Source organism: Vulpes lagopus, chromosome 12, assembly GCF_018345385.1.
Source record: "Vulpes lagopus strain Blue_001 chromosome 12, ASM1834538v1, whole genome shotgun sequence".
Lineage (NCBI taxonomy): Eukaryota > Metazoa > Chordata > Mammalia > Carnivora > Canidae > Vulpes > Vulpes lagopus.
Genome location: NC_054835.1, coordinates 17736460 through 17763311, shown reverse-complemented (window position 1 = coordinate 17763311; position 26852 = coordinate 17736460). Strand labels below are relative to the sequence as shown.

General features: G+C 56.5%; 2 protein-coding genes across 9 annotated transcripts; one reads left to right on the top strand and one right to left on the bottom strand.

Annotated features, from left to right (window-relative positions):
* The first annotated feature begins 75 nt into the window (after positions 1–75).
* Positions 76–18809, top strand: ANKRD13B (ankyrin repeat domain 13B). Of its 5 annotated transcripts, none has more exons than XM_041726343.1 (15): positions 76–635; positions 11950–12085; positions 12210–12334; positions 12422–12467; positions 13076–13219; positions 13310–13499; positions 13577–13643; positions 14623–14704; positions 15471–15535; positions 15760–15890; positions 16010–16167; positions 16307–16459; positions 16579–16742; positions 16826–16902; positions 17394–18809. In XM_041726343.1, exons 1-15 carry the CDS (start codon positions 522–524, stop codon positions 17629–17631), a joined length of 1890 nt encoding a protein of 629 aa, XP_041582277.1. In that variant the 5' UTR covers positions 76–521; the 3' UTR covers positions 17632–18809. The 5 variants fall into 5 exon arrangements, with proteins under 5 accessions (XP_041582277.1, XP_041582279.1, XP_041582276.1 ...); XM_041726345.1 differs by having other exon boundaries at positions 16065–16167; positions 17394–17577; XM_041726342.1 differs by having other exon boundaries at positions 76–620; positions 16826–17490.
* Positions 18810–18812: 3 nt separating this feature from the next.
* CORO6 (coronin 6) lies at positions 18813–26830 on the bottom strand. 4 transcript variants are annotated; one of them, XM_041726347.1, is made up of 11 exons: positions 26618–26830; positions 25226–25425; positions 23724–23846; positions 23149–23278; positions 22873–23054; positions 21602–21721; positions 21048–21152; positions 20814–20959; positions 20372–20429; positions 20027–20257; positions 18813–19932 (listed from the first exon to the last, which is right to left on the bottom strand). In XM_041726347.1, the coding sequence occupies exons 2-11, from the start codon at positions 25421–25423 to the stop codon at positions 19807–19809; spliced, it is 1419 nt and encodes a 472-aa protein (XP_041582281.1). In that variant the 5' UTR covers positions 25424–25425; positions 26618–26830; the 3' UTR covers positions 18813–19806. The 4 variants fall into 4 exon arrangements, with proteins under 4 accessions (XP_041582281.1, XP_041582280.1, XP_041582282.1 ...); XM_041726346.1 differs by having other exon boundaries at positions 25226–25486; positions 26618–26829; XM_041726348.1 differs by having other exon boundaries at positions 18813–19929; positions 25226–25486; positions 26618–26828.
* Positions 26831–26852: the final 22 nt, after the last annotated feature.

The window sequence follows — 26852 nt, the reverse complement described above, 5'->3', positions numbered from 1 at the left end:
CCCCATGATGCCACGGGGCCGGGCTACCACAAGCTCTGCCCCGGGCACCCGGGTCCCCCTCCCCTCTCCCCCACATCCCCGCATCTCTCGCCGGCCGCTCGGGCTGAGGGCCGGGCAATGCAGCTGCAGGGAGCCGGGGGCTGCGGGCGCGCGTCCCTGCGGCGGCGTCCCCGGGGTTCGCGCCCCGTGCGCCCCCACGCCCGCTGCGGGCGCCTGCTCCCTCCGCCGAGCGGCGTCTTTGTGTGCGGGGGTGTGGGAGGTGAGGCGCGAGTCCGCGCCGCGCCGCCGAGCGCCCGCTCCCTCCCCGGGCGGGTGGGGGCCTCTCCGCGCCGCCCGCCACCGCCTCGCGAGGACGCCCGCGGCCCGCGCCGCCCCCGCCCGCCGGCGCCGCTCGCACATGCCCGAGCCGCAGCCCTGCGAGCAGGCAGCGCCGGCCCCCCGCCCCGCGGCCCCGGGCCCCGGTTCCGGCGCCGTCCCCCCTCCCCGGCCGGGCGCCGCGGCCCCGGCATGAGGAGCGGGCGATGATCCCAGCCAACGCCTCCGCCAGGAAGGGGCCCGAGGGCAAGTACCCGCTGCACTACCTCGTGTGGCACAACCGCCACCGCGAGCTGGAGAAAGAGGTCCGCGCGGGCCAGGTAGGGGCGCCGTCGGGGCGCCGCGGGGACCCCACGGCCGGGCACGCCCGCCGGGTGTGGGGAGGGGGCGCGGCGCGGGCTGTCCCGCCTCCCTGGCGAGTTTGCAGAGCTTCTTTGTTCCCAGCCGCGGCTTTTGTGCTTGTTGACCGGGTGAGGGTGATGGGAGCGGCCCCCGCCCGCTCCGCTCGGGCTGGGACGGGGGAGGGGGGCGCACGTGCTTGGGACCCTCCCGGGTTGGGGTCGGGGACGCGGCGCCCCTCCTCGGCCGAGGCGGAGGGCTCCGGGGGGGGCTGCCGGCTCGGGGCTGTGCTCCATGTGGTGGGAGAGTCCACGGAGCAGCCGAGCGGCGACACCTCCCGCGCGAGTGTGCGGAGGTGGGCAAGGCCTGCCTCGGGAGGGGGTCACAGGTCAGGGATCAGAGACCAGGCGGTGACACTCGCGGGCATCCCGGCCCCACCCAGTGCCCTCTACCCTCGGGCTGAGCGCTGCATCTGTTTGCTCGGATTGGATCCTCAGACCCCAGCGCCCTCTGCCTTGGGGAGCGAAGAAAGAGACCCTCCCCGCCCCCCACTGGGACCGCCCAGAGGGCCTTGTCCAGGTGCTGAAAGGAGCTCTCCTGCCCTCTGGTGCTGGGGCCTGGCTCCTGGGCGCCGAGGAAGCCAGGGGCCACTGGCTGCAGGAAGGATTTGAGGTTCTTTACACAGAGCGGGCTCCCTGGTTCCTGCCAGTCAGTGAGGACGGGCGGGTCTGCCGGCTTTGGCTGGGTGGTGGCCTCCCAGAAGACAGGCTGAGGGATGGGGTCTTTCGGTCATTCTTCAGGACCAAAGCAGGCCCAGTTCACAGGTAGCTCTCAAATCTGCCTTTGGTCCCCAGGCCACAGACGGGCGTTTGGGGTATGGACAACTCACCGTCCAGGGTGGGGAAGCTGGAGCCAGAGCTGGGCCCAGCCTGCCCTTGCCCTGGTTTGCCTCAAGTTGAGGCCTGCAGACTTGGCCCAGATCCCAAGACCCTGGGGGCATGGGAGTGGTTCGTTCAGGAGTTGTCCCCTTGGGGAATATGCCTTTTGAGGGCCACTTCCTGAGTCACAGGAAGTTCAGTTTGAGGAGCTTCCCAAAGGACAAGTGAGCTAGAGAGCAAGGTGAGGGTCAGAGAGTCTCTGAAGTCCATCACTCAACCCTCAGAGCAACAAAGCATCTGCCTCTGCAGAGTAGCCCTAGGAACTGTTGGGGTGACTTGAACCTCCAGCCTCTGAGCTGGCTGGTATATCTACCTACATTCTACCTCTGCTTAGACAAGGGCACTCCAAGTTGCTTCTCGGACCATGCCTCTGTCTGTCCATCATAAAGGAAGTGGTTTGCAGCCATACAGCCCTGATAAAGGAAGCGAGGCCTGAGTGATAGGTACTCCTGGGGGACGAAGATGAACAAACCAGGCACATCCCCTGCTCTCAAAGAGCCCCTGTTTTGGTGATGCGAGTGTGAACAGGGAGTAGTGTGATGTGCTGGGTGCTAAGACAATCCAGTCTCTTCTGACTCTTTACTGTTTCTCTTCCTTGAGGGCCAAAGAAGACAAGCTTTCAACACAGGTTACAGCTGGAGGGATTTAAATCTAATCTGAGAGGAACTTCCTGATGGAGTGATTGATGATTGGTCCAAGGATTGTTAGGCAGAAGGCGAGTGGCTGAATCTCCAGAACGTCTCCGTTGCACTCTCTTGTCTGAGGGGTGGGTGGTTCTCTCCTTGCTGAGATCAGAGAGAGGCAAAATGCCCTAGGAGAAAAGACTCTCACCTAGGCCTCTCTGAGTGACAATACTCAAGTCAGCCATCTTGCTGGAGCGAGACTGGGGGGGTGGGGGGGAAGCACTGGACCCCGCTGCATGTGTGTTTCTCTTTCTCTCTGGTTGCCACGGAAACTCGGGCCTCACCCTTGTCCTCACCCACTCACCTGCACTTCCCTGCTGGGCTAGTGTTTCCTTGAAAGGGATGCTGCCTGCCTGATCCAGGATAGCAGTATAGCGGGGAATGTCAGAGACTGGTTGATGTTAACCCTTGTTCAACCACAAAGGAGTGAGGCCCAGTCCTCTCTTTTGCTCCAAGGGTGCCGAGAAAAGGAATGCCAGTCTGTCTGCGTGAGAGAGGCCCCTGGATGTATCTCTACTCTAGGACTGACCCAGAGTGGCCCTTGAATCCAAATGTGTACTACTCAGGGTCCCAGGGAGAGCCGAGGGCCCCCCCAATACAGCCCTTTCCTGCAGGGGATGGGCCAGGGGGCAGCCACCTAACATCATAATGAAGCCCCTTATGCCCTAGGCATCCCAGCAGGGGTTTCCTGATCTCTGGTCTTCTTAGCACCAACTGTCACAGAAAATATGCAGGCTTTCCTTAAGCACACAGCAGCTGGGTTTCCCTGGTCCTCATTGCATAGCTGCCTCTCCTACACTCCAAGAAAGCCCCACAGAGGCCCTCCCATGGGCAGAATGGGCAGTGCTGGCAGGCTGGGGAAGGGGATGACCTGGCAGGCAGGCTTTGGAGCAGGTTTGTTGGCTTTGCTCAGCGCCCCCCACCCCCACAGTTCTTTTTTGGGGCTGGAAGCAGGGAGTGGTGGGGAGATGGGAGGTGCTCATCAGGTGTTTTGGTGAAGGGGAGGGTCTGTGACTACCCCTAGCTGGTACCCAGCAGTATAATGATTGTTGGGTGCCCTGTTTCCTGTCATACACAGGATGCCAGGTTGGGAGGGGGCCGGGGGCTGCAGGCCAGTGGATGTGCCAGTTTCCCCTTGCTGGTGAAGCCCTGAGGTTGGGTCAGCTGGCTGTGTTCTTGAGTCACAAGTCCCCACTAGTCCCTGGGGGTTGGGAGGTGGAGGTTAGGCTGTAAAGCTCCCTGTGGGAGGGCCAAGGGGAGCAAGGTTCTTCCCCTGGCAACAGACACTCTGGAGGGGGCCAGACTAGGTTCCCAAGGAAACATTTTCTTTCCTAGGGCTGCCTCCATCATGGTCCTCCTCTCTGATTGCCTCCGTTCACCCTCCTGACCTATAGGCAGGAAAGATTGGATTGTGGGGGCCCCAGATGCTCAGACAGAGGCTGCCCCACCCAAGGTACATGGTGTGTCCTGGAGCACCTGTGATCCCCTCTCTCTCTAAAATAGTCCCACATCTGATGAGTTGGGAAGCTCAGGAGAGGGACCCACAAGACCTAGAAACCAAAACCAATGTGTCTGGGAAGCAGGGGAGGGGCCGCATGGGACAATAGTCCGCAAGTGCTGCCCTCACCCACCTTGAGGAAGCATCTGGCCTCTCTGACCCTTGAGTGAGCTCAGGCCTACCTGGTGGGAAGGCTGGGAAGCAGTGAGTACCCCAGACTCTGGTTGTCCTCCTTGGGGGTAGGGGAGGCAAGGGAGCAGGGAAAGGAGAACAAGGCTGAGCATACAAGGCTCTGTGCCCATCACCTTTCTCTTCCAGCTGTACACTTTGGTGTGTCCTTGTAAGATTTCATCTAAACAAAGTGTTCTGCTGTTAAACAAGTTTGCAAAACACCCTGCTAGTGCCTGTGGCTTCGAGGGATATGCATGTGCAGATATGCTGGCTACAAACGTGTGTGTTGCACATCAGTAGACACTTGCAGATCCAGAGGGTGGCTGAGCATGCAGGTGCTGGTACATCTAGGGGAGCACATGTGCCCGGAGCATGGAGGCAAAAGGAGTATGAAGCCGTTTTCCTGTGGCACCTGTTCACATGTGTGTGAGTGTCTAGGTGTGTGCCGGAATGGAAGCAGGGAGTCCCTCTGCCCAGGGAGGTCAACAGACACCCCCTCCACGCCCCCCCCCCCTCCCCGGCCCTGCTTTTGACTCCAGCTGGGGCCTGCTGTGGGCCTAGGGTTTCATTCTCTTGTGTTAGGTTTCAGGGAAACCTTTTCACTCCCAGCAATGAAATGGCTGCAGGCCTTTGCCGAGGAAATGGATAAATTCTACCTGGGCCCAGGGGCAGGGTGCCACTTCCACTGCAGGGCCTGCTTTGGGCAGCTTGGGAGAGCTTTTTGGGGGTTGGCTGGGTGTCCACTGGCCCTGGGAAACTACAAAACCCTGGGGAGAGCTCCCAAGGAGTGGAGGTAGGGAGGGGCAGGACTGCCCAGCTCTAGCCATGCCAGCCTCTCTCTGAGGCCTAGAGGTGAGGCACCCAAAGGGGAGAGTAGCAGGCCTCATCTGGAACTTGGGCTGGGCGGGATGCCCTGTCATTCCCTGGAGCCTTGTTAGCAGCAGCAGCAACAGCCTCTTGGGCAGGGCTGGTGGGACGTGTAGATGGCTCAGCTGCAGCCCCAGGGGAAACCATTCCTGACTTCCTAGGGGCTGTGGATCCTCTACTCCCCCCCAGGACTCAGGGCCCACCTAGGTTGGACACTGAAGGGCTCACCCATCCCATAATAGGTAAAGAGTAACTAGTGGTCTCCCTTCTCTGTGGGGAGCTGCTGTAGGGGAGTATGTGTGTGTGTGGGGGCACTCAGATTTCTAAGCCATGGCTCAGAGGGCCACTCAGGCCAGGCACACTTTTTTTTTTCCCCCCAAGCTTCCTAATATATTTAAAAATGAAGAAATGGGGGCACCTAGCCAGCTCAGTTTGTAGAATTTGTGACTTTTAATCCCAGGGTCATGAGTTCAGGCCCCAGATTGGGCGTGGAACCTACTTTAAAAATTCAAAGTAAACAATGAAGAAATGCCAACACAGGACTGTAAAAATTATATAAATTACTTAAATTATTTAAAATGTTTTGGTTTTTTTACAAAGGAGTTCATTCTCATGTTTTAAAAAATATATATGTAGCTGTTGTTGGAGGCTTGGAATGAAAAGCAGTAGCCCTCGCTCCAGCCCTCCCCACCTCTCTCACTCCCTAGAGGTGACCACTTTGAACTCTAGGCCGTTCTGTTATTTACCTCCATAATTACAAACAATATATGTCTACAACTATTTATTGGTTTATCAATTTTACATTATATTGCCTTCCCCTCCCCGTGTCCCTTAAACTTAGTCATTCATGCATTTGTTGAACAAATATTTATTAAGCACCAGTTATGTGCCAGGCACCGTCTAGAGACTGGGGACGTGGCTTTGAACAAAACACCCAGGGACTTTCCCTTTGTGTGGCTTACAGTCTAGGTGAGGGAGACCATGGAAAAATGAACAAGCAATCTAATGTCAGAAGAGAACTAAAGCAGGAGCAGTGGCGGCAGATAAATAGCACTTGTCATTTAAGATGGGTTGAAAGGGCAGGTCTCTCTAAGGAGATGACATTTGAGTGGCCACCTGAATGAAGTGAGGGAGAAAACACAGTGGCTGCCTAGGGTATCCAGCAGAGTGGACTTTGGAGGAGAAGTGGAAGAGCACATGAGTTCAAAGAGATGCCCAGGGATGTTGGATTCTATTCTAAAAAGGATGGGAAGCTAAGGGAAAGTTTTGAGCTAAAGGGTGTCAGAACCTGAGGAACATTTCACAGGATGATGGAGGCTGTGATGGGTCATGTGGGGACCAGACCTAAGACCCAAGGAAGGAGTGAAAAGACCAATAAGGAGGTCACTGGGCACCAAGGTGAGAGAGGGTGGCTGCTACCAGGATAGTAGCATCAAGGTGATGAAAACCGAGAAGAGTCTGGATCTGTTTTGAAGGTGGGGCCCATAAGGTCAGGTCCATGCTGATGGATCAGATATGGAAGGTGAGAGAAAAGGAAGTGATAAAGATAATTACAAACAAAAAAGGGTTTGTTTGTTTTTGTCAAAAAAAAAAGAGAGCAAACTGAGGTAATATTTCCTATGGGGAGAGGTTTGGGGCAGGTGTAGCTGTCCAGGGGTGGCTGGAGTGAAGAAGGCAAGGGAAAGATGAGAAGTGGCAGGAAGTTGGGATGTCTCATTTTGTTTCATGAATTCAGGTATCTTTTCATATATTTCTGAGGATAGAAATTACTGTTTTCCTTCCAGAAATTTTTTTTCGGGCTCCTGCTTTGATAGTATTTCCTTTAGGTTTTTAGCATCTATTTGCATGTTTTTGTATCTTTTGTGTTGGTGGCTTTCCTCAAATGTCCAGTCACACTTGGCTGTTGGGGCATATTTAAGAATGGGGGTGTGGAGAGACACCTGGGTGGTGCAGTTGGTGAAGTGTCTGGCTCGGTTTTGGCTCAGGTCATGATCTCCAGGTCATGAGATCGAGCCCTGCGTCAGGCTCTGTGCTTAGTGGGGGTCTGCTTACGATTCTCTCTCTCTCTCCCTCTAGCCCCTCCCCCACTTGTTCTCTCTCTCTCTCTCTCTCTCTCAAATAAATAAATATTAAAAAATAGAATGGGGGTGTGGAACTTATTGATGGTCAATCACTACTATAGCACGGTTGGCTGGCAAGCTGGCTTGCTTATTGTAGGATCCCCATTTGTCTGTACCCAGAGGTCTTTGGTGCCTCTAGTTTCTCCAGAGAAGAATCCTCCAGTGTCCTGCTAGGGGTGGGATGGGGCAGTGGTGTGTACTGTTGGGCTGTCAGTACTTAAGGACCTGAGGCAGGGAAGAGACTGGCCTTTCACTCTTTAGCCCCATGACCTCATCCTCAGGCCAGTGTCCCCAAATCCAGTGCTTCACAGGCTCAGTTTCTACAGAGGAACTGGCATCCTATGGAGGGGAAGGGGCATCTGCCAGTTTTATAAGATTGGGGAGGGGATCAGGGGTTCTGAGTTTTAACCAACTCCCCTGTATTTAGCTCTGAGCCTCACTCACACCTCTGCCATTCCTGCTGCATGCACCTTCTGGACATTTCGAGGGTGATCCTGCCTGACACGCATTGGGGTTCCCCTATGTGAATGCTTGGGTTCTAGTACCTTCTGTTCCCTTAAGCCCATTGTGATGCCCCAACCACTTTCCACATTCTGAAGATGTGTTATCGTTTCTTACCTGCTAACATCTCTTCTCTTTACTCATGCAGGTTTTAAATATTTTATTGACATTCTCATACTGACTCACAATTTTTCCTTTTGGGGCACTCCTCATTCCTCTGTATGGATTTAAGTTTTCATCTGTTAACATTTTCCTTCCACTTGAGTAACTTCCTTTAACATTTCTTACATGTCTTCTGGTGATAAATTCTCTTAGCTTTTTTTGTTTGTCCACAAAAGTCTTTATTTCCCCTTCATTTCTGAAGGATATTTTTCACAGGACAGAGAATTCTAGGTCAACATTTTCTTACCCCAGCACTTTAAACATTTCATGGTAATGTTTTCTAGCTTGCACAGTTTCCCTTGAGAAGGATTCGGTATTTCCTGTAGTCTTCATAGTGCATCTCATTTCTCAAAATTATTTTAAGATTTTCTCTTTATTGCCAGTTTCAGCACTTGATTATGGTGGGCCTTGGTGTAGTTTTCTTGGTGTTTGTCTTGCTTGGAATTCGTTAAATTTCTTGTTTCTGTGGGTTTATAATTGTGTTAGTTTGTGCAAAAAAATGACCACAGACTGGATGGGTTCAAGCAACAACATTGTATTCTCCCATTGTTTTGGAGGTTGGGAGTCCAAACTCAAGGAGTCAGCAGGACCTCACTCATCCAAAGGCTCCAGGAGAAAACCTTCCCTTGCCTCTTCCAGCTTCTAGTGTCTCCAAGCATCTCTGGACTTGTGGCTGCATAATTTCAGTCTCTGCCTCCTCTTTACATGCGACTTCTCTCTTCATGGATCTCTCCTTTGTGTCTTATAAGGGCATCTGATTGGATTTAAGGCCCACCTGGATGATCCAGGGTGATCTCATCTTGAGAGCCTTAACTCTAATCTCATCCACTAAGACCCATGTTCTGGGGCACCTGGGTGGCTCAGTTGGTTAAGCAGCCGGCTCTTGGTTTCTGCTCAGGCCATCATCTCAGGGTCATGAGATTGATCCCCGTGTCAGGCTCTGCACTCATCCTGCTTGTTCCCCTCTTCCCCTCTGCCCTTCCACCCCCATCCTACACATGCGTGTCTGATATCTCTCTCTCTCTCAAATAAATAAATAAATAAAATATTTTTTAAAAACTTATTTATTTATTTATTCATGAGAGACACAGAGAGAGAGGTGGAGACACAGGCAGAGGGAGACACCTATGCTGAGAGAGCTAATTCAAAGGAAGAAGAGATTGCCTCCTTATTTTCCAAAGAAGGTTTCTTTTTTTAAAGATTTTATTCATTTATTCATGAGAGACAGAGAGAGACAGAAACACAGGCAGAGGGAGAAGCAGGCTCCCAGTGGGGAGCCCGATACGGGACTCAATCCCAGGACCCCTGGGATTATGACCTGAGCTGAAGGCTGATGTTCAACCACTGAGCCACCCAGATGCCCAATAAACAAAATCTTAAAAAGAGAAAGACCCATGTTCCAAAAAAGGTCACATTCACAGGTTCTGGGGTTAGGGTATAGATGTATATTTTGGGGGGACACCACCATTCAACCTCCTACAGTAATTTTTTTAAAAGATTTTATTTATTTGACACAGAGAGAGTACAAGCAAAGGACCTGCAGCGTGCGAGGGAGAAGCAGGCTCCCCACTGAGCAGGGAGCCTGATGCAGGACTGGATCCCAGGACTCCGGGACCATGACCTGAGCTGAAGGCAGACGCTTGACTGATTGAGCCACCCAGGTGCCCCTACAGTAATTAAAAACAATTTTTTTGGAAAAATATTTAATGTCATTTCTTTAAATTTGTTTTATTTTATTTATTTTACTTTTTAAAGTGTAGCTCTGCCAAGTGTAGTCTACACTTTTTTCTTAAGATTTTTTTTATTTATTCATTTGAGAGAAAGAGAGGCAGAGAGCACAAGCAGGGGAAAAGGGCAGAGGGAGAGGGAAAAGCAGGATCCCCACTGAGCAGGGAGCCCAATGTGGGGCTCGATCCCAGGACCCCAAAGGCAGATGCTTAATCATCTGAGCCACCCAGGTGCCCCCTCTTTAAATTTTAAAGAGATAATGTTATATCTTTAAATTTCTTATTCTCCTACTTCCTTATCCTATCCTCTGGGACTCCAATTACAAATATGTTAGAATATCTCTCTGTGTCTCTCATGAATAAATAAATAAAATCTTTAAAAAAACTCTTAAAAAAACCCAAATATGTTAGAATTCCTTATAGTGTCACATAGATTGTTGAGGCTCTTTGGAGGTTTTTCAGTACTATTTTCCTCCTCTGTGCTCCATTTCTGTTCTATGTGCTACAGTTTTGTTGTTGTATCTTCAAGTTCATTGAGTTTTTTTTTTAATTCTGTAGTGTCTATTCTTTTATCCAGTGAATTTTTTCATTTCAGATACTTATCTCTTATTCTTTCTTTATGAATATTGTGTTCATGTTTTTCTGAAAAATCATTAGTGCACTGAGCCATTCATCATCTTTATCATTTTTTAAAGATTTATTTATTTATTTATTTTAGAGAGAGAGAGCATGGGTGGGAGGGGCAGAGGCAGAGGGAGAGAGAATCTCAAGCAGACTCCGTGCTCAGTGGGGAACCTGATATGGGGCTCGATCTCATGACCCTGAGATCATGATCTGGGCTGAAACTGGGAGTCCGACACTTAAACTGACTCTGCCACCAAGGCACCCCATCTTTATCATTTCTGAATATGTTTCTATTAAATGAGTTTTCTCCTGATTATGGGTCATATTTTCTACTTCTTTGCATGGCTAGTAGTTTTTTTTCTAGCAGTTTGTAACCGGATATTAGATATTGCAAGCATTGTCACGTTAAGCACCTGGAATTTATTGTCTTTCCTTAAAGAGTGGTAGGCTTTGTTCTAAGTTAAGTTACTTGTGAATCAGTTTGATCCTTTTGAGATTATTTTTCATTTTTGTCAGATTGGATTAGGTAAGCCTTTTCTCTTAGGATAGTTTAGCCCTACTACTAAGGCATAACCATTCTTGGGTCTCTGTGGAATACCCTGGGTGAACAAGGACTCTCCACTCTAGCAGGTTAGAGCTTAAAGGTCTTCCTGCCCTGAGACATGAGTGCGGAGAATTTACCAGCTTATTGTTCATTTTCTGTCTAATGTTGAGTTTCACTCTACACAGGCAAAGTTTAATATTCAGCAAAGACTTGGAGGAACCCCATGCAGATTTCTGGAGCTGTTTGTTTGCATAGCTCACTCCTTCTTGGAACTCTGTCCTGCAACTTTGTCTCCTCAACTCCTTAGTAAGACTCCCATGCTCTGCTAGAGATTCCCTTCCCTGAATTGCTTTCTAGAATGTTCCTCCAGGTAAAGATGTAGGCAATCACAGGGCCTACGTTGTTTGTTTCTCTTAACTTCAGGGATCACACTCTTGGACTACTTGTTGCCTACTGTCTGAAAACAATTATTTCATGTATTTTGAAGCAGTAGTTTTCTGTTTATGGGAGGGTGATTTCAGTTTATCTCATCATGGTTGCAGTAGAAGCCTTTGACTGGCATTTTCATCAATTTTGAGGAAGGAGATGAGGAGTTATATGCATGTGAACAGTATATTGTATTTAGCTAGAGGTTCTTAGACTCCTGGAATATATTTAAATATTTATGTTTAACAAACATGTTTTTATCACCCAACTGAAATCTCATACAGTTAATCATGCTATTCACAAAACAGTAATAGAACTTGTAAAAAAAAAAAAAAAGTTTATACATAGTGTTTTACAGGCAAAGGACATGGGATTTTTTTTTTTTTTAATATTTTATTTATTCATGAGAGACAATGAGAGAGAGACAGAGACACAGGCAGAGGGAGAAGCAGGCTCCATGCAAGGAGCCCAATGTGGGACTCAATCCCGGATCCCGGATCACGCCCTGAGCTGAAGGCAGATGCTCAACCGCTGAGCTACCCAGGTGTCCCAGGACATGGGCTTAAAGTTGTACCATGAACGTATTCTTTCATTCTCATCAATCTATTACAGTAATTGTTTATCACTCAGTGATAATGTCAATGATCTAAATTGATAGCACTTCCTGAAGGTGTGACCTTGGACCTGCAGGCTGGGTCCTGCCTCAAGTGCCCTCCTTGGCCAACAGCTTCTCTAGACCAGCCTTCAACACTAGGCTTACTCTTCACAGACAGCCCACTATGGAGCCTTGGGGGAGCAAACCCAGCCAGGAGGCTTAGGTGGACAAGAAAGGAGGAAGGTCCTTCCTTTCTCAGAGCTGCCTCCTGCTCTGTCCTGCAACCCACCTAACCCCCACTCATGGTGTCTGACTCTTCCATTGCCTTGTAAGGTGGGCAAGGCAGGGCAGTGGGGTGGTTGCTGCCCATCTAGAGGCTGTTTGGCTCAGGTAGGCTGCCCCAGAAGTGACCAGGGTACATCTTCACCTCTTCCTCCAGGTGGACATCGAGCAGCTGGATCCCCGCGGGCGGACTCCCCTGCACCTGGCCACCACTCTGGGACACCTCGAGTGTGCCCGTGTGCTCCTGGCACACGGGGCAGATGTGGGTAGGGAGAACCGCAGCGGCTGGACAGGTTGGCACCCCTGCTCACTCCAGCCCCACAGCCAGGGTCCCCTGGCTTCGCATCTTCACCCTTGGTTAGCTGAGGGGGGCCCCAGGTAGGGTCTTGCCCTGTGACATTGCCCCCCAATCCCCAGTACTTCAGGAGGCTGTGAGTACCCGGGACCTGGAGCTGGTACAGCTGGTGCTGCGGTACCGGGACTACCAGCGGGTGGTGAAGCGGTTGGCGGGCATCCCTGTGCTCCTGGAGAAGCTGCGCAAGGTGAGGGCTAGCCTCCCGGCCTCTACACTGTAGCCCTTGAACCCTGTCTCCAGCACAGGCTCAGGCACTCTCCTTCTCATTCTCCAGGCCCAGGACTTCTATGTGGAGATGAAATGGGAGTTCACTAGCTGGGGTAAGGAGGCTGATGGGGGGCCTCTTGGCATTCTCCCACCTCAGGGCCTTTGCACCTGCTGCTCACCTGCTTGGAGTTCTGCTGTCATAGCTCTTCCCATCGTGCTTTCTCATTTTTTAGTTCCCAGCTCAGGGCCACCTCCTTAGCTAGGTTTCTCAGACACTGCCTTGATTCCATTCTTATTCTTCCTTCACTTTGTAATGATTCACTCATGTATTGGTTACTTGTCACTCCTTGCTAGAAGGTAAGCTCCAAGATGGCAAAGGTCCTGTCTTGTTCAATGTTGTATCCTCAGGGACTAGAATAGTGCCTGGTACATAGTAGGTGTTTAATAAATACTTGTTGGAAGACTGGATGGAAGATTGACTGAATGAATGAACAAATGGGACTTGCTAGTGGCTGAGACGTACGTGTCTCCAACTTCAGGTCGCTTACATCTGAGCGACTGGTCTCTGTTCTCACGGGGGAAGCTGGGAGAGGGGCTGCTCTCAACAGTTCTTGCGTCCTTTCCTAGCCACACCATTGACCCTGCCCCCCACGCCCTGAGGTGGCCCAGGTTGGGTGGGCCAGGCAAACTGAAGCTGCTCCTGCCCTTCCCTCCCACCTAGTGCCTTTGGTGTCCAAGATCTGCCCTAGTGACACCTACAAAGTGTGGAAGAGTGGGCAAAACCTACGGGTAGATACCACGCTCTTGGGCTTTGACCACATGACATGGCAGCGAGGGAACCGCAGCTTCGTCTTCAGGGGCCAAGGTCAGGCAGGCAGGAGGCGGGGGCAGGGTGGGAAGGCTGGAGACACTCCCCCAAGCCCCTGACACCCCCATGCTGTTCCATGGCTGGCAGACACAAGTGCCGTGGTCATGGAGATCGACCATGATCGCCGAGTAGTGTACACAGAGACTCTGGCCCTGGCTGGGCAGGATCGTGAACTGCTGCTGGCTGCTGCCCAGCCCACCGAGGAGCAGGTGCTAAGTCGCCTCACTGCGCCCGTCGTCACCACGCAGCTCGACACCAAGAACATCTCCTTTGAGAGGTGAGTGGGCATGGCCTTGGTAGCCTAGAGCCAGCCTGCCTGGGTGCCACCTCACCCGGACCACCCTGCTTCCCCAGGAACAAGACTGGCATCCTGGGCTGGCGCAGTGAGAAGACCGAGATGGTGAATGGGTATGAAGCCAAGGTGAGGCCACCACTTCCTGCTACCAGAGCCCGCCAAACTCCTGCCTAGGGAGCTGGCAGGGGTTTCCTGACCACCCTTGGGGGTGCAGAGGCAAGGCTGCGTGGAGAGAAGGGCACTAGACTTAACAGGTACCTGATGAGGATGCCAGAGTTTATCGAGCACTTACTGTACTCATGGTCGAGGCACTGGTCCCCGTTTTCTTTGGATGTGTGTATGAATACAGGTACACACCCACACTCACTCAATCCCAATAACCCTTTGGGGAAGGTGCTGTCAGTATTCCCATTTTACAGGTGTTTCTTGAGCCTTTCCCACAGTATCCCATTTAATCTTCACCACTGGCCCATTCTCTGATGAGGAAACAGGCTTGGAGTGGTCTCATGACCTGGACAGGGTCACATAGCTATCAGTGGCAAAGCTGAGGTTCAGACCTTGGTGGCCTGGCTCCAAAGTCTGGCCCTTACCACCTGAGGATACTGTGTGGGTCACTCTGGGATCCCTGTCACCCATGTGGGGCCACATGGTGTCACTGGTGAATGAAGGAACTGACATGGCTCTGCAAGGTTTCCCCCTGGAAGGCTTCTCTGGCCCCATAGGCTGGGTTAAGGCCTCTGCTTTTGGTTCCCACAGCCCTCTCCCCCCGCCACACACACACATAGAATGTGTTTCATGCTGCATTATAACTGTCCATTTTCTTGTGTCTTCAACTAGCTGTGAACCTCAAAAGATGAGGGTTGTCTCTAGTCATGCTTGTTCACTGTGGCCTGATGCCTGCCTCAGTGCCTGGCACTTAAAGGCTCTTCACAAAATGTTTGTTGAATGAATAAGAGAATGGATGAATGACTTCATATAATTGGAGTAAACAGCTCTGCCATCCCCTTAGTGGACCCCTTCCTTGCAAGAAGTGTTCATAATGCCCTTGGAGGTAGGGGGTAGGGTACCAGCATTGTCTTTGAGCCCTTTCCTCCTCTGTCCCCAGGTATATGGGGCATCCAACGTGGAGCTCATCACCCGGACCCGGACAGAGCACCTTTCAGAACAGCACAAGGGCAAGGTCAAAGGTAACTAAGCAGAGGTGGAATGGGGGGAGGTGTGAGGAAGCAGCGCCTGCTGGAGTACCTCCCCCAGTCTTCCCTGTGACGTCCCAGCAAAAGCCAGGAGAGTTTATTCATGCAAACACGTTTCAATTCAAGTGCCGAAAGCTAATAATTGAGAGTGACTGCCTGGAGTGCAGCCAGGAAGATTCTAGGCAACATTTGGGCCCAATGGGAAGGAATGCTGTAACTGGTAATTAATGTCTGCATTGGATTTGAGGTGCAAGTGTCACATGTGCTATTTATTGGCTATCCCAGTCTCATGGAGCATATCCTAAGAAGTAAGCCACAGGGCCTGCCACTGATCCTCTGTGCTTCTTGACCTCACACCTGACTCTCCAGGCATGAGTTAGTCTGTCTAGAAAGATGGTTCCTACCTCACAGGGGAACTAAATGAGGTAATTAAGATGGAAGTGCCTGAAGGAAGACGCACGCACACACATGCACACCGCAAAACTGCTCACCAAAGGCAGGTATATTTTGTCCAGTGTCACCAATATGGACACTTTTGAAAGTTTCTCTGGAGCCCCAGGTCTCCTTCTGTCCCTCCTGTGCTTGTAGTGGTCCTGGCCCCTGTCCCTTGGAGTCCTCAATCACCTCCAGATGCAGGTGCCCGAGTGTTTGACATGGGCGACCGTCCTCCCGACCTGCCAAGACCTAGTCTGCTCCCTGGGTCTGGGTGCTGTCATTTCTCAGGGCTGCAATGTCCCCTGAGATGCCACATTTCTTGTAGGCTGTAAGACACCTCTGCAGTCCTTCCTGGGAATTGCTGAGCAGCATGGGGGCCCCCAAAATGGGGTGAGTGTGTGCTGGGGTGCCCCGTGTATGGAAGGGTGTGGATGTGGCTCAGGAGGCCTGGAAGGCGTCCTGCCTAGAGTGGCCCATGTGGAACCACTTTACATGCTGCCCAGGGCAATGTCGGCTCCACAGTGGCAGGGGGGCTCACCCTGGGGTGATATCAAATGGTTGACCTGGCATCAGAGACTGAGAAGGGCTCATGGGCATCTCTTCATATGGTACAGACCCTGATCACTCAGACTCTGAGCCAAGCCAACCCCACTGCCATCACTGCAGAAGAGTACTTCAACCCCAACTTTGAGCTTGGCAACCGGGACATGGGCCGCCCCATGGAACTGACCACCAAGACACAGAAGTGAGGCCCCCTGATGGTGCTGGGGAGGGGTGGGCAGGGCGGGGGGGGGACCCTCCAGAAAGGTACAAGAGACCATGGCTTCTACTATGCCCCTCACCCCTTGGGATCTGGGGGGGCAGGTTCAAGGCCAAGCTGTGGCTGTGTGAGGAGCATCCCCTGTCCCTGTGTGAGCAGGTGGCCCCCATCATTGACCTCATGGCTGTCAGCAATGCGCTTTTCGCCAAGCTCCGGGATTTCATTACCCTGCGCCTGCCGCCTGGTTTCCCAGTCAAGATTGGTGAGACCCCACCCGTCCTTTCCTTGCAGCTGCTGGTGTGTGTGTGTTGGGGGCAGGTGGGGTCTAGACGGGATAAAGACTGAGGGTGCCTAAGGTGTGAAAAGGTCGGCGGTGGCACCCACTGTTTCTTCCCCCTCAGAAATCCCCATCTTCCACATCCTCAACGCTCGCATCACCTTCGGAAACCTCAATGGCTGCGATGAGCCGGTGCCATCGGTGCGGGGCAGCCCTGGCAGTGAGACCCCTTCCCCGGGCAGCGACTCCTCCAGCGTCAGCAGCTCCAGTTCCTCCAGTGAGACCTCCCCCAGCTGCGTGTCTGCCCTCCTACCCCTCCCCCCAGCACTGGCCGGCTCCCTCTCCCGGCCGTGGGCCCCTCCGGCTGCGCGCTGACCCCCAACCTGGTGCCCTCAGCCTCGTGCCGCGGCTGCGAGATCTCCCCCGCGTTGTTCGAGGCCCCACGTGGCTACAGTGTGCTGGGCGGCCAGCGGGAGGCGGCGACCCGCGAGGATGACGACGACCTGCTGCAGTTCGCCATCCAGCAGAGCCTGCTGGAGGCCGGCAGCGAGTATGACCAGGTGCGGGCTCACCGCTGCGCCGCCCTTCTAGACGGTGGACTGCAGTGCCACCCTCGCTAACTGGCCACGGTCCCTCCCTCCAGGTCACCATCTGGGAGGCGCTTACTAACAGCAAGCCGGGCACTCACCCCATGTCCTACGAGGCCCGCCGACAGGACAGGTCAGTGCCCGCCGGTCCTGACCCATCATCCCTGCCCCGAAATAACACATGCACGGAGCACCTCCAGATCCTGTCCCAGTGGCTGCGGACACCGATGGCTGGGCAGCTCCTCTGGGGCCCAAGGAACTGTGGTAACCGTGGTAACCCCAGTAGAGCCCCTACTGGTATGCAGAGGGCTCCCGCCCCACCCTTTCCTCACTCTGAGCAGTACTCCGAAAGCGCCTCCAGGCCTTCGGACCCTTACCAGGCAGGAGGTTGGGGCTGGGGTTCTAGATGATGCCCACATGGGCCCGTCTACCGTCAGCTGGGCGGATGGGCTTTGCAGGGACTGAGATCTGTCACAACTGGGTGGGAGCCAGGTGGAGCAGGACTCGTTGCCTCCACTGGAGGGTGGCGAGGCCTCCTCTGTCCCGGGGCCTCCACGCCGTCTCCCGGCCCCCCCTGACATAGGGGCAGGCGCGCTCCAGAACCCTCAACGTCTGTTCCCCCAGGAGCGCCCCGCCCACGCCGCAGCGCCAGCCCGCGCCGCCCCCGGCCCTAGCGTCGGTGCCAAGCCCTCGGCCCAGCCCGCGCCCGGGCCCTGGCGGCCACGTGTTCCGGAGCTACGACGAGCAGCTGCGGCTGGCCATGGAGCTGTCGGCCCAGGAGCAGGAGGAGCGGCGGCGGCGCGCGCGCCTGGAGGAGGAGGAGCTGGAGCGCATCCTGCGGCTCTCGCTGACGGAGCAGTAGCGCCCACTGCCGGGCCCTCGGCCACGCCCCGCGCGACCTGCCCCGGAGCGAGACTCGCTCGGCTGCCCGCGTACCCGGCTGCCCGCGTACCCGCCGGGACCGTGAAGGCGCGGCCTCGGGGGCGCGGAGGCTCACCTGGCACCAGACGGGGAGGGATTTGCGCGGCCACGGGGTGCCCGGCCCGGGCCCCGGAGGCTGCTCGCACGGTCCGGTACCCCTGCTTTGCTGTATCCTGACGCCCACCACTCTGTCCTGGGCTCAGACTTGTCGGAGGGGGCCAGGCCGTCCAGACGGGGAGCCGGGTCCTTAGAGGAGCAGTGTCCCCATCCCTCGCTCCTTCTGGCCCGTCCTCCTTTTCTGCTCTCAGAACCTACTGTAGGACACTGTCCGTGAAGCCTTTGCATCTCCGCTCTTCACCCCTGGAGGGCAGCTGAGCTCCCCACGTGCTGCGTTGCTGCTTTGTCCCAGACACAAACCAGCGCGTCAAGGGCCCAGCCCTCCTTCACCCCGGCATTTCAGCGTCAAGTGCACTTAGCGGGGTGCCCGGCTTCCCCAGCCCCCCACACCCCTCCCGGGTCTCAGGGTGGTCCCAGTTTCTCCTTGGGCGGCCAGAGGTTGGAGTCCCCATCCCCAAGGCACGCTTTTGTGATCAGGGAGGGTGCCCAAGGTGGCCCCCAGTTTGGGCAAGGCCAGGTTCCTTCACGATGTCTCGGCAAAGGGGGGACATATTTGGGCCGGGGGCGAGCACTAGACCCTGTCCCCTGGCCCCGCTTCTGGGCAGGTGCACCCTGGAGCCCTCTCACCTGCTCAGGGCCCTGGCACCACCCCCCACCCCTTCCCACCAGCTGCTGCTAGCCCTCTGTGGTCGTGTGTCCCACCTGCCCCCAGCCAGGGGCTGACTCTAAAACCCTTCATCCAATGGTGCTAACCCCCGGCTCTCCCCTGCCCCGCCCCACCTACCCAGAGAAGCACAGACCCCGCTAGGGGCAGGGGCCCACCGCACACCCTTGTCCACCTTCTCTCAGGCTGGACTTCCTGGCTCAGCCAGTGAGGCTGAGTAGGGACACAAAAGGGATGGAAGAAAAGAACAAAGAGAAACTGTTCCTCTCACCTCCTTCCCTGATGCCAGGGGCACCAGACTGACTCTGAGGCACAAATAAAAGAGGCTTCAAACCCAAGGCTTTTCCTAGCTGGCTTTACTGGGAAAGAACGCCCACCTACGGCTTGGGGGTTCCTTCTGAACCTCAGTGTGGGGAGGGCTCTGAGGTAAGAGAATGCCTGGTGGGTCCTGAGCCTTCGTCAGCACCCCTGCAAGCCTGGGGATACAGCATTTGCAGAGGTTGGGGGTCTGGCCCCCTCACCCCCACACATGCTGGAGGCACAGACTGAGCAATTAGTAAAAGAATTAAATTCAGTAAGTCTTGTTTTCCTCCTAGAGTCAAGGCCACAGCAGAGGGCTGGGGGCAGTGGGGGGCGGGGGGTGGGAAGAAGGGTATGAACCTGCTTCCATGCCAGTTTTCTGATTAGTTCTCCGGCGGGGGTGCAGTGAGGAAGCCGCCCTCTCCCCTCCGGGTGAAAAGAAGGAAGACAGCCCTCTGCCCTAGACTGCTGGGTGTAGCCGTGGGTTTGGCTCTACAGCCAACGGGTTTTGTGTATGTCTGTAGAACTGGGGTGACATCCGTCCGCTTTCCCACTTGGGGGAGTGGAATCCAGTGAGCTGATTAGAGGGGGAAGTCCTGTAACTCTCCCCGTTCGGTCTGGCGAGATCTGTCGAATCGCCACCCCTTTGAGGTCAAGCTCAAGCGCCCCGATATCCCCAAGAATAGCGCTAATACTAAGCACTTCCCCTGCCCCGGGCGGGGGACAGAAGGGACACCGCGTCGCCGTGCAGCACCATCACTGAGGTCCCCGTCACCCCGGGGCTCCCGAGGCCAGCTCCTGCCGAGTCCCGGAAGAGGCATGGAGCCCGGCGGGTGCCAGGCGGACGCGAGCCTTCGCGACGCTCCATTCGTCCAGGACTCCCGCGAGGGGGTGGTGTTCCCTGCCCAGTTCCGCCCCAGCCCCCGCCCCGAGAGGCGGGGTCCGGAAGTCCGGACCCAGAGTCGGGGCGGGGCCGAGTCCTGCTCCCCGCCCCGCCGCGCCCCCAGGCTCGGAGCTTCCCCCGCGCGCGCCGCCCTAGTCGGTGCCGTCCACCAGCTCGCACAGCATGTTCTCCAGGGCCGTGATGCGCTGCTCCTGCGCCTGCACCTGCTCGCGCAGGGCCTTGATCTCCTCCAGCAGCGTCTCCAGGGTGTGCTGCTGCTGGGGCGCGGAGGGCGGGAGAGGCTTTGTCACGAAGGGGCCGCGGTGGGGAGGGGGTTGGGGCCCGGCCGCGTGGAGCAGAGCGGGAGCTCACCGACAGGGAGGCGTCGCTGGCCGACTGGCTGCGGCGGGGGCCAGAGGGAGGGCGCACGTCCAGGATATTGCGCTTGGTGACGCGGAGCTCGCGGTGCTTGGGAGGCACGTAACCGTCCCTCAGCGAGATGAGCACCGGTTCGGCGTCCTGGCCAGATAGCCATTCGTCCGCTTCTAGGGCGGGCTCGGGGCCGGGAGTATCTGGGTATAGGTCGTCCTGGAACAAGTCTGACTGTGGGGGCGGGGGGGGGGGCCAGGAAGACCAGCGTTAGCAGAGGGCCGGGGCTGCTCCGTTCCCTTCGGCCTCGGAGCCCTCTCTGCCCAGCCCCTCTCCGGGCCCCCTCACCTTGCGGGGCACAGTCATGACGATGGGCTCACATTTTCTTTCGTGCAACTTGTAGAACCTGCAAGGGAGCGGGATTCAGCACCCCCGCCGGCTCCCACCCCTTTTTCTGCCTGGGACCAATAAGTTGGACACCCAACGCTTGCTGAGCCCCTACCATACACTGCACTTCAAAACACGTTATTGATCCAGTTGGTAAAACATCTCTGATGGGGGGCTTATCATCGTTTTACAGATGAGGAAACTGAAGTTTAGATTATGTTACACTAGTGAGCGCTGGGGGCTGGCATCGAAACAAGCCAGTTTGACACCCCCCCCAGCCCCCTCCTTCTCTTCCCCCTGCAAAATACCCCCACTCCTTCTGAAAGATGATACTATTGGAGAAGACTCTGTCTTCCCCGATGGCAAGTGGGGATGGCAAGAGAGAAAGGCAAAGGCTGCTGACCGGGCGATCTCACACTTGCTGACTTCCAGCCCCCGCTTGGGCATGAAACCCATGCCCCTCTGAGGCTCCTTGCTGCTGAAGGTGTTCAGGTAATGCACGAAAGGTGGTTCGTCCGTAATCTCAAAGTATCGAATGCTGCTGTCGCCCTGCAAAACCAGTGGGTTCGGAGACGCACCCAGGCGGGGCCCTCAACATGTCCGCCCAGCCCCTGCCACTCCTCCCGGGCCCAAGTACCTTGCCGCATAGGTAGACGATGCTAGAGTCGGGATCATAGAAGGGCAGTAGGACCCCGTTGCTTGTGTCCATCTCCTGCAGTGCCACTGGCTCCTCGAAGTTGTTCTGCCCGGGCACAGGAGGCGTGACCAGCTCTGTCCCGGCCACCGTGCCACTTCTGGAGCCCCTGAAGCCCCTTTACACTTCCTACCCGCTCCACAGCCCATGCGTTCCCAGGGCAGCTCTGGTGAACCGAGCCGCACGTCCCGCCCACGGACACATCACTCCCAGCGCCCCCGCCCGCCGGCACATCTGGCCCCTGCGCCGCCGCATGCAGTCACCGCAAACCACCCCCAGGGACTCGGCATCACCAGGTGGGGGTGCCAGCCTGGGCTCCTTCAGGCGACGCAGCAAAACTGGGCAGAGGGGTGGGTGTGGGGATGGCAGGCGCTGCAAAGGGGGCAGCAGCCTCCAGCCCAGTCCAGGTGGGCATGCCCTGCGGGTGGGGGGCGCCTGGCCCCTCTCCCGTGATGCCAGTCCCCGGGGCACACACCCCAAGCTTCCAGCTGCGTTACCGGGTCCCACAGGCCCAGCTCTCGCTGGCTCATGCGGGTGAAGCCCGTGGTGAAGATATGACCCTGGCGCGTGAAGACGGCCCGCATGGGCCTCATTCCCTCGTGGGCCGCAAACCTCTCCTGGGGGGAGGGGGAGACAGGGAGAGGCGTCACCCAGCTGCCTGCCCTGGGGGAGCTTGGAGGGACGAGCGACCGGCTTGCTGACTTTGGCGGGGGAGCGCCGGGGAGGTGGGATGAGGGGGCTGGAGACAGAAGAGGGCCTAACTACTCAGCTTCCTCCGGGGGGCCCCGGCTGGCCCCCAGGCCGGGAGGGAGCGGGAGGCGCGCGCCTCTCGGCCGATCCCGAGCCCTCAGGCGCGCTCGGAGGCGGGGCCCTAGAGCAAGGGAAGTCCGCCGGCTCCCCGGGGTCGCGGCGAGGCTTCTCCCGGTCGGGAGCTCCTCGCGCCGCTTCCGCCTTCTCGCGCACGGGCCGCGGCCTGGGAGGGCGCTCGTGGAGCCCCCGAAGGAGCGAGCGCGCGCGCCCAGCGCGGCCTGGCCTACCGGGTCCCAGAGCGCGAGTTGCCGCTCACTCATCCTGCTGAAGCCGGTGCTGAGTAGCTTCCCGTCTGCAGTGAAGACGGCCCGCAGCGGGCGGGCGCCCTCGTGAGGCCGGGCTCGCTCCTGCTCGCGGGGTTAGTGGGTTAGAGCGCCCGCCGGCCCGCCGGCCCGCCCCCGCCGCCACCCCCGCCGCGCCCGCCGCGCGCTCCCGGCGCAGACGAGCACGTGCCCCGCGCCCCGCGCCCCGCGCCCCGCGCAAGAGTGAGGCTGGCGAGGCGGGTGCCGCCGCCCCCCCAGGGCACCGAGCTAGGACTAGCGGGGCGCGAGGGCTGCCCCCTGTCCCCTCGCCCGGCGGGTCCACTAGGGCAGAAAGGGGCCCGCCGGAGTGCCGGTGTCGGGGGTCCCCAGACCCTGGAAGACGGCGCTGGGTGCCGGCCGGCGAAGAGGAGAGGGGTCCGGGAGGTTTCATGCAGGTTCTGGTGGAAGGACAGAGCTTGCGGCTTCTCCCCTGCTCAGTTACAACTCGCAGAGCACTGCTCTGAGCTTCTGAGATGGAGGGAGACGGAGGGAACAGGAGCGGGGCAGAAAATTGTGGGCTTAAGTGGGGCTTGGGGGTGGCGGGGGAGGCGAGAGCTGGGACTAGAGATTCCGAGGATCGAGGATCGAGGGTACGGGGGCCTGATAGTTGGTCCCTGGGGTAAGGGTTGGGGAATGGCCGAGCCAAGCTTACTCACCGCCACCACCTGGCCCTTGCGGGGGTCGATAATGCGCAGCGTCTTGTCCTTGCAGGTGGTGGCCAGCAGGCTACCGTTGCTGTTCCAGCACACGCTGTGGATGACGTCCGGGTGCAGGTCGTCTAGGCTCAGGAGCACCTCCCCGGTGCCCACATTCCAGATGATGATCACATTATCACCACCTGCCCCGAGCAGCCAGTCACTGTTACTTGGGTCCTGCCTTGCCCCCCCCCCCCCCCGCATCTACAGTAGGGACCCCTCCCTAGGCCCCCAGACCTGCACTGAGCAGGACATTCCGGGCAGTGGGGTGCCAGGAGAGGATGCCCACACGTTTGGAGTGGCCCTCGAGTGTAATGATGGGTTCTGTAATGTTGCGCACGGGAGTATAATCTGGAATTTGCCACACCTGGGAGGGAGGAAAAGGCATAGGGTGAGTGGAATGAGTAGCCTGCTTTGTCCCTCCACTCCTCCCCAATTTTGCCCTCCCTACTGCCCACCCCTACCGGCTCTCTTGAGTGGTAAGGGTCAAATGCAGGGCAGGATGTAATGATGTCTGTGAAGGGCAGAAGCAGCTGGGAGCCAGGAGGGGGCAGTGCCAGCTCTCCAGAGACCTCTCTATGCACCCCAGCAGGGAGACTTCAGAGCACTGCCCCTTGCTCTTCAGGCCTCAAGTTGGCCATGGCTATAATTAGTCCTAAGAAGTGCATCCTGGGAAAGGGTGGGCATGTGGCTAAATATAGCCTGGGAGCTGGGCAGAGCAGGGCTAGGGCACCTCTTATTCTGCCTTCCCTAGCACAGGTGAGACGGGCCTCCCCCCTTCCCCTGCCCCGCAGCATCCATTTGGCTCCTACCATGACCGTGGTGTCATCTGAGGCACTGGCAATGACGTTGTCATTGTGTGGGCACCAGTCAATGTCCAGCACAGGAGCAGTGTGCCCAGTGACCAGTGGGTAGTTCTTATCCACTCGTCCTGTCTGGAGGGGTCAGAGAGGGAGCTGTAGGGTCAATTTCCTGTGTGTTTTTTGGGGGCAATGGACCTGTTTACATCTCAATACTCTATCACCTATTTTCTCTTTGCAAACCCCTTTTCTGCACCTCTAACCGCATCCAACTACTTCCTGTATTTCACTGAAGGCAAAGAGAGTTGAAGTATTTAACATCAGGGGATCAGACACAAGAGAGGTAATGACTTAGCGAAGGACCCAGAGCAAGATACTGGTTGACCCAAGACCTGATTTCTCAGCCCAGTGCTCTTGCAAAAATACCTACTTGGAGAAGGCTATTCTTGGGCCTGTCCCCCCAGTTAGGACGTCTGTAGGAAGCCCCTGGTAGAAGAGGTCAAGATGAGGTAATATGCAATGCAGTGGCCAACAGCCCTTTCCCAGTCATCCTTGGCAGAACTCCCCCTTGACCTTGGAACCACCAGCAGCAGGTTCCCCACCTAAGCTGGGGCTCATCTACTTTTGGTCTTTATGGGCTTTTTATGGGGTCTCTGAGGCCTTTGCAGGGGCTGGCATCAGTCCAGACCAGGCAGTAGGGGAGAGGGGTGGCCGTGTGGCATTGGAATGGCAGTTGTACTGGGTGAGGAGGTGGCTCCAGCTGAAATTTGAGCCCTGGGGATGGTGTCCTTGGATGATGTCTGCATTGTCCCTGAATGAGTCACTGGCTATTGTCAGGCCTTTTCCTGACCCTGCCACCTGCAGGGTCTCCCTTAACAAGGTGTGGGGGCCAGATCAAGGTCATGACTTGGAGTGGCCATCCTGGGGGGTGCAGATTTCCAAGGGGCTTGAGGTTACTCAGCAAAGGTGGCAGTACTTGTCTGGCCCCCATCCCTGGGGTAGGAAGTGGTCTGGCCTTATGTATTATGTCCCTTTGCCCTTTGTTTTCATTCTATCTCACTATAAGAACCATAGTGGGGAGGTGACCAGGGACTATTTGCAAAGACCTTGATCCTGTCCTGGGTGTGCTGCTCTGGGGTATGATTTGATCAAATGGTCACCCTGCACTGGGGAGAAAGATCCCACACCCAAAACATGAGGTGGTGTGACATTAGGAGAGACAGGAACAGAATCTGGGTCAGGCCCTGGCTCTACTGCTTCCCAGCTATCTCCACAATAGCCTTCTGGACTCTGCTGGAAACAGGAGGCTGCACAGAGAAGGGGGTGGGCTATGAGTGGGTCCAGGCCGCTGTGATGCTGCTCTTCTGGGTGGGGTGAGGGAGCCTCTGAGTTGGTCCCCAAGGGCCTGGGGAACAGGGAGCAGCCGATGGATACAAGCTGCCCTCCTGACTGTAGGAGTCCCCAGGGGCCACAGCCAGCATCTTCCCACGTGCTTTCTTCCCCTCATCCCTCACCTTGGCCAGAGGCAGGACAATGAAGGCACCTCCACCCCCAGCCTCCACAATAATGGCCAGGAATTTGGGGTTGACCGCACAGAAGGAGCTGTCCCATGTGACCTTGGACACCCGGATGTCCTCGTAGGACTGGTCAGCCTTTGCGGCTTGCCCAAACACATGGCGGAACTTGCTCTGCCGAACCACACGTCGGCTCATGGCTGTGGGTGGAAATGGAGGATCTCAGTGCCCAGAAATGCCTTTGGTCTTGAGTCCTGTGAGCTGTGGGAGGGAGGAAGAGCAGGAAGGGGGGGGGTGAGGAGTGAGAAGGATTACTGGCTACGAGTCAGATCCTAGAAGCAGAGAGCTCTCTTCCAGGTGATTAAACTATGGGAAGGGTCTTTGCTGCCTGTAAAGTGCTGCTTAATTCAAGGGGTTAGGATTTGGGGCCTGACTTCTCCTTTGAGACCCAGGCAGGGGACAGTGGAGTTTGACTAGGCCTGAAAGCTTCCTGCAAGTGAAGTGGTTCTGGGAGGAGCCTCAATGCCAGGCTGCTCTCCTGCTGCCATCCTTGGATGAGCATCTCTTCAGGAAGTGGTTTATCTCCCAGCAGCACCTTGTCCAGAATCAGAGGCCTTGGTTGTGGGATCTTGGCTCGACGCCAGCTATGGGGCTAAGACTACAACCCCCACAAGGTCCTCAACTCTGTGTCTCTACCATAGTTCAGGCAGATGGGCTTTTGTCTTCTTCTAAAATTTTGCTAAGAAGTTCCTCCTGTCAGCTAACTTGAGTCTTTCCTGCTGTTTTCATCAATTTCCTCGCATCCTGTTGGGGAACACAATGTAAGGTGGATCTCTCCTCTTTCCACTCTTTTCTTCTCCGTGAGGTCCTGACCATGGTCTGGCTTTTGCCTACCATACATTGGTCTCGCTTCTCCTGTGGGTCCTCTCTCCTGTTGAACTCTCCCAGGGTGGGGTCCTCAACCCCGCGGGGCTAGGGCCAGATTTGCAGGAGTGGGGAGGGTGAAGTGCTTTTTCTTCAGCTGGGGTCTGTGCTGTGCTCTTCCCCAGGGGGCTCATCGAGCTCTTCCAAACCCCATCCCCTGACTCCTGCCCCTCCCCAGCCCCGGGCATCCTTGTGCCCTTCACGCCGCTCCTGCGGCCCCGGGCCTGAGGCCCGGGCCTCCCCGCACCCTCCTCGGGCTTCCAGCCGCGGCACTGCGTTCTCAGGAAGCGAGGTGTCGGTGCAGTGCAGGCGCGCGGGCCGCTGTCCGGCCAAATATAGACACCAAGTCCGCCCCGCCCGGGACCGAATTTGGCGGCGCGGGGGAGGGGGCGCGGATCTCAGCCACTTCTAGAGCCCCCGCCCGCTGGGTGGCTGCGGTGGGGGCGGGGGGCAGGGGGCAGGGGGTACCTGGTCCTGAGTGGGCGAGGGGCGCTCGCGCTGCGGCTCCTCTGCAGAGGGGCTAGGTGCGCGCTGGGGCCGAGGGAGTCGGGATGCCGGAACCTCCCCTCCGGGTGTCCGCGGCGTCTGGGGCCCGGGTGTTCCTCTGCGCGCTCGGGCCGCTGCTCGCGGCTCTCCGGGCCCGGCGTCGCTGCAGTCCCAGCTGCCGCTGCCATCAACCTGCGGGGGCGGGGCCGGGGCGGGG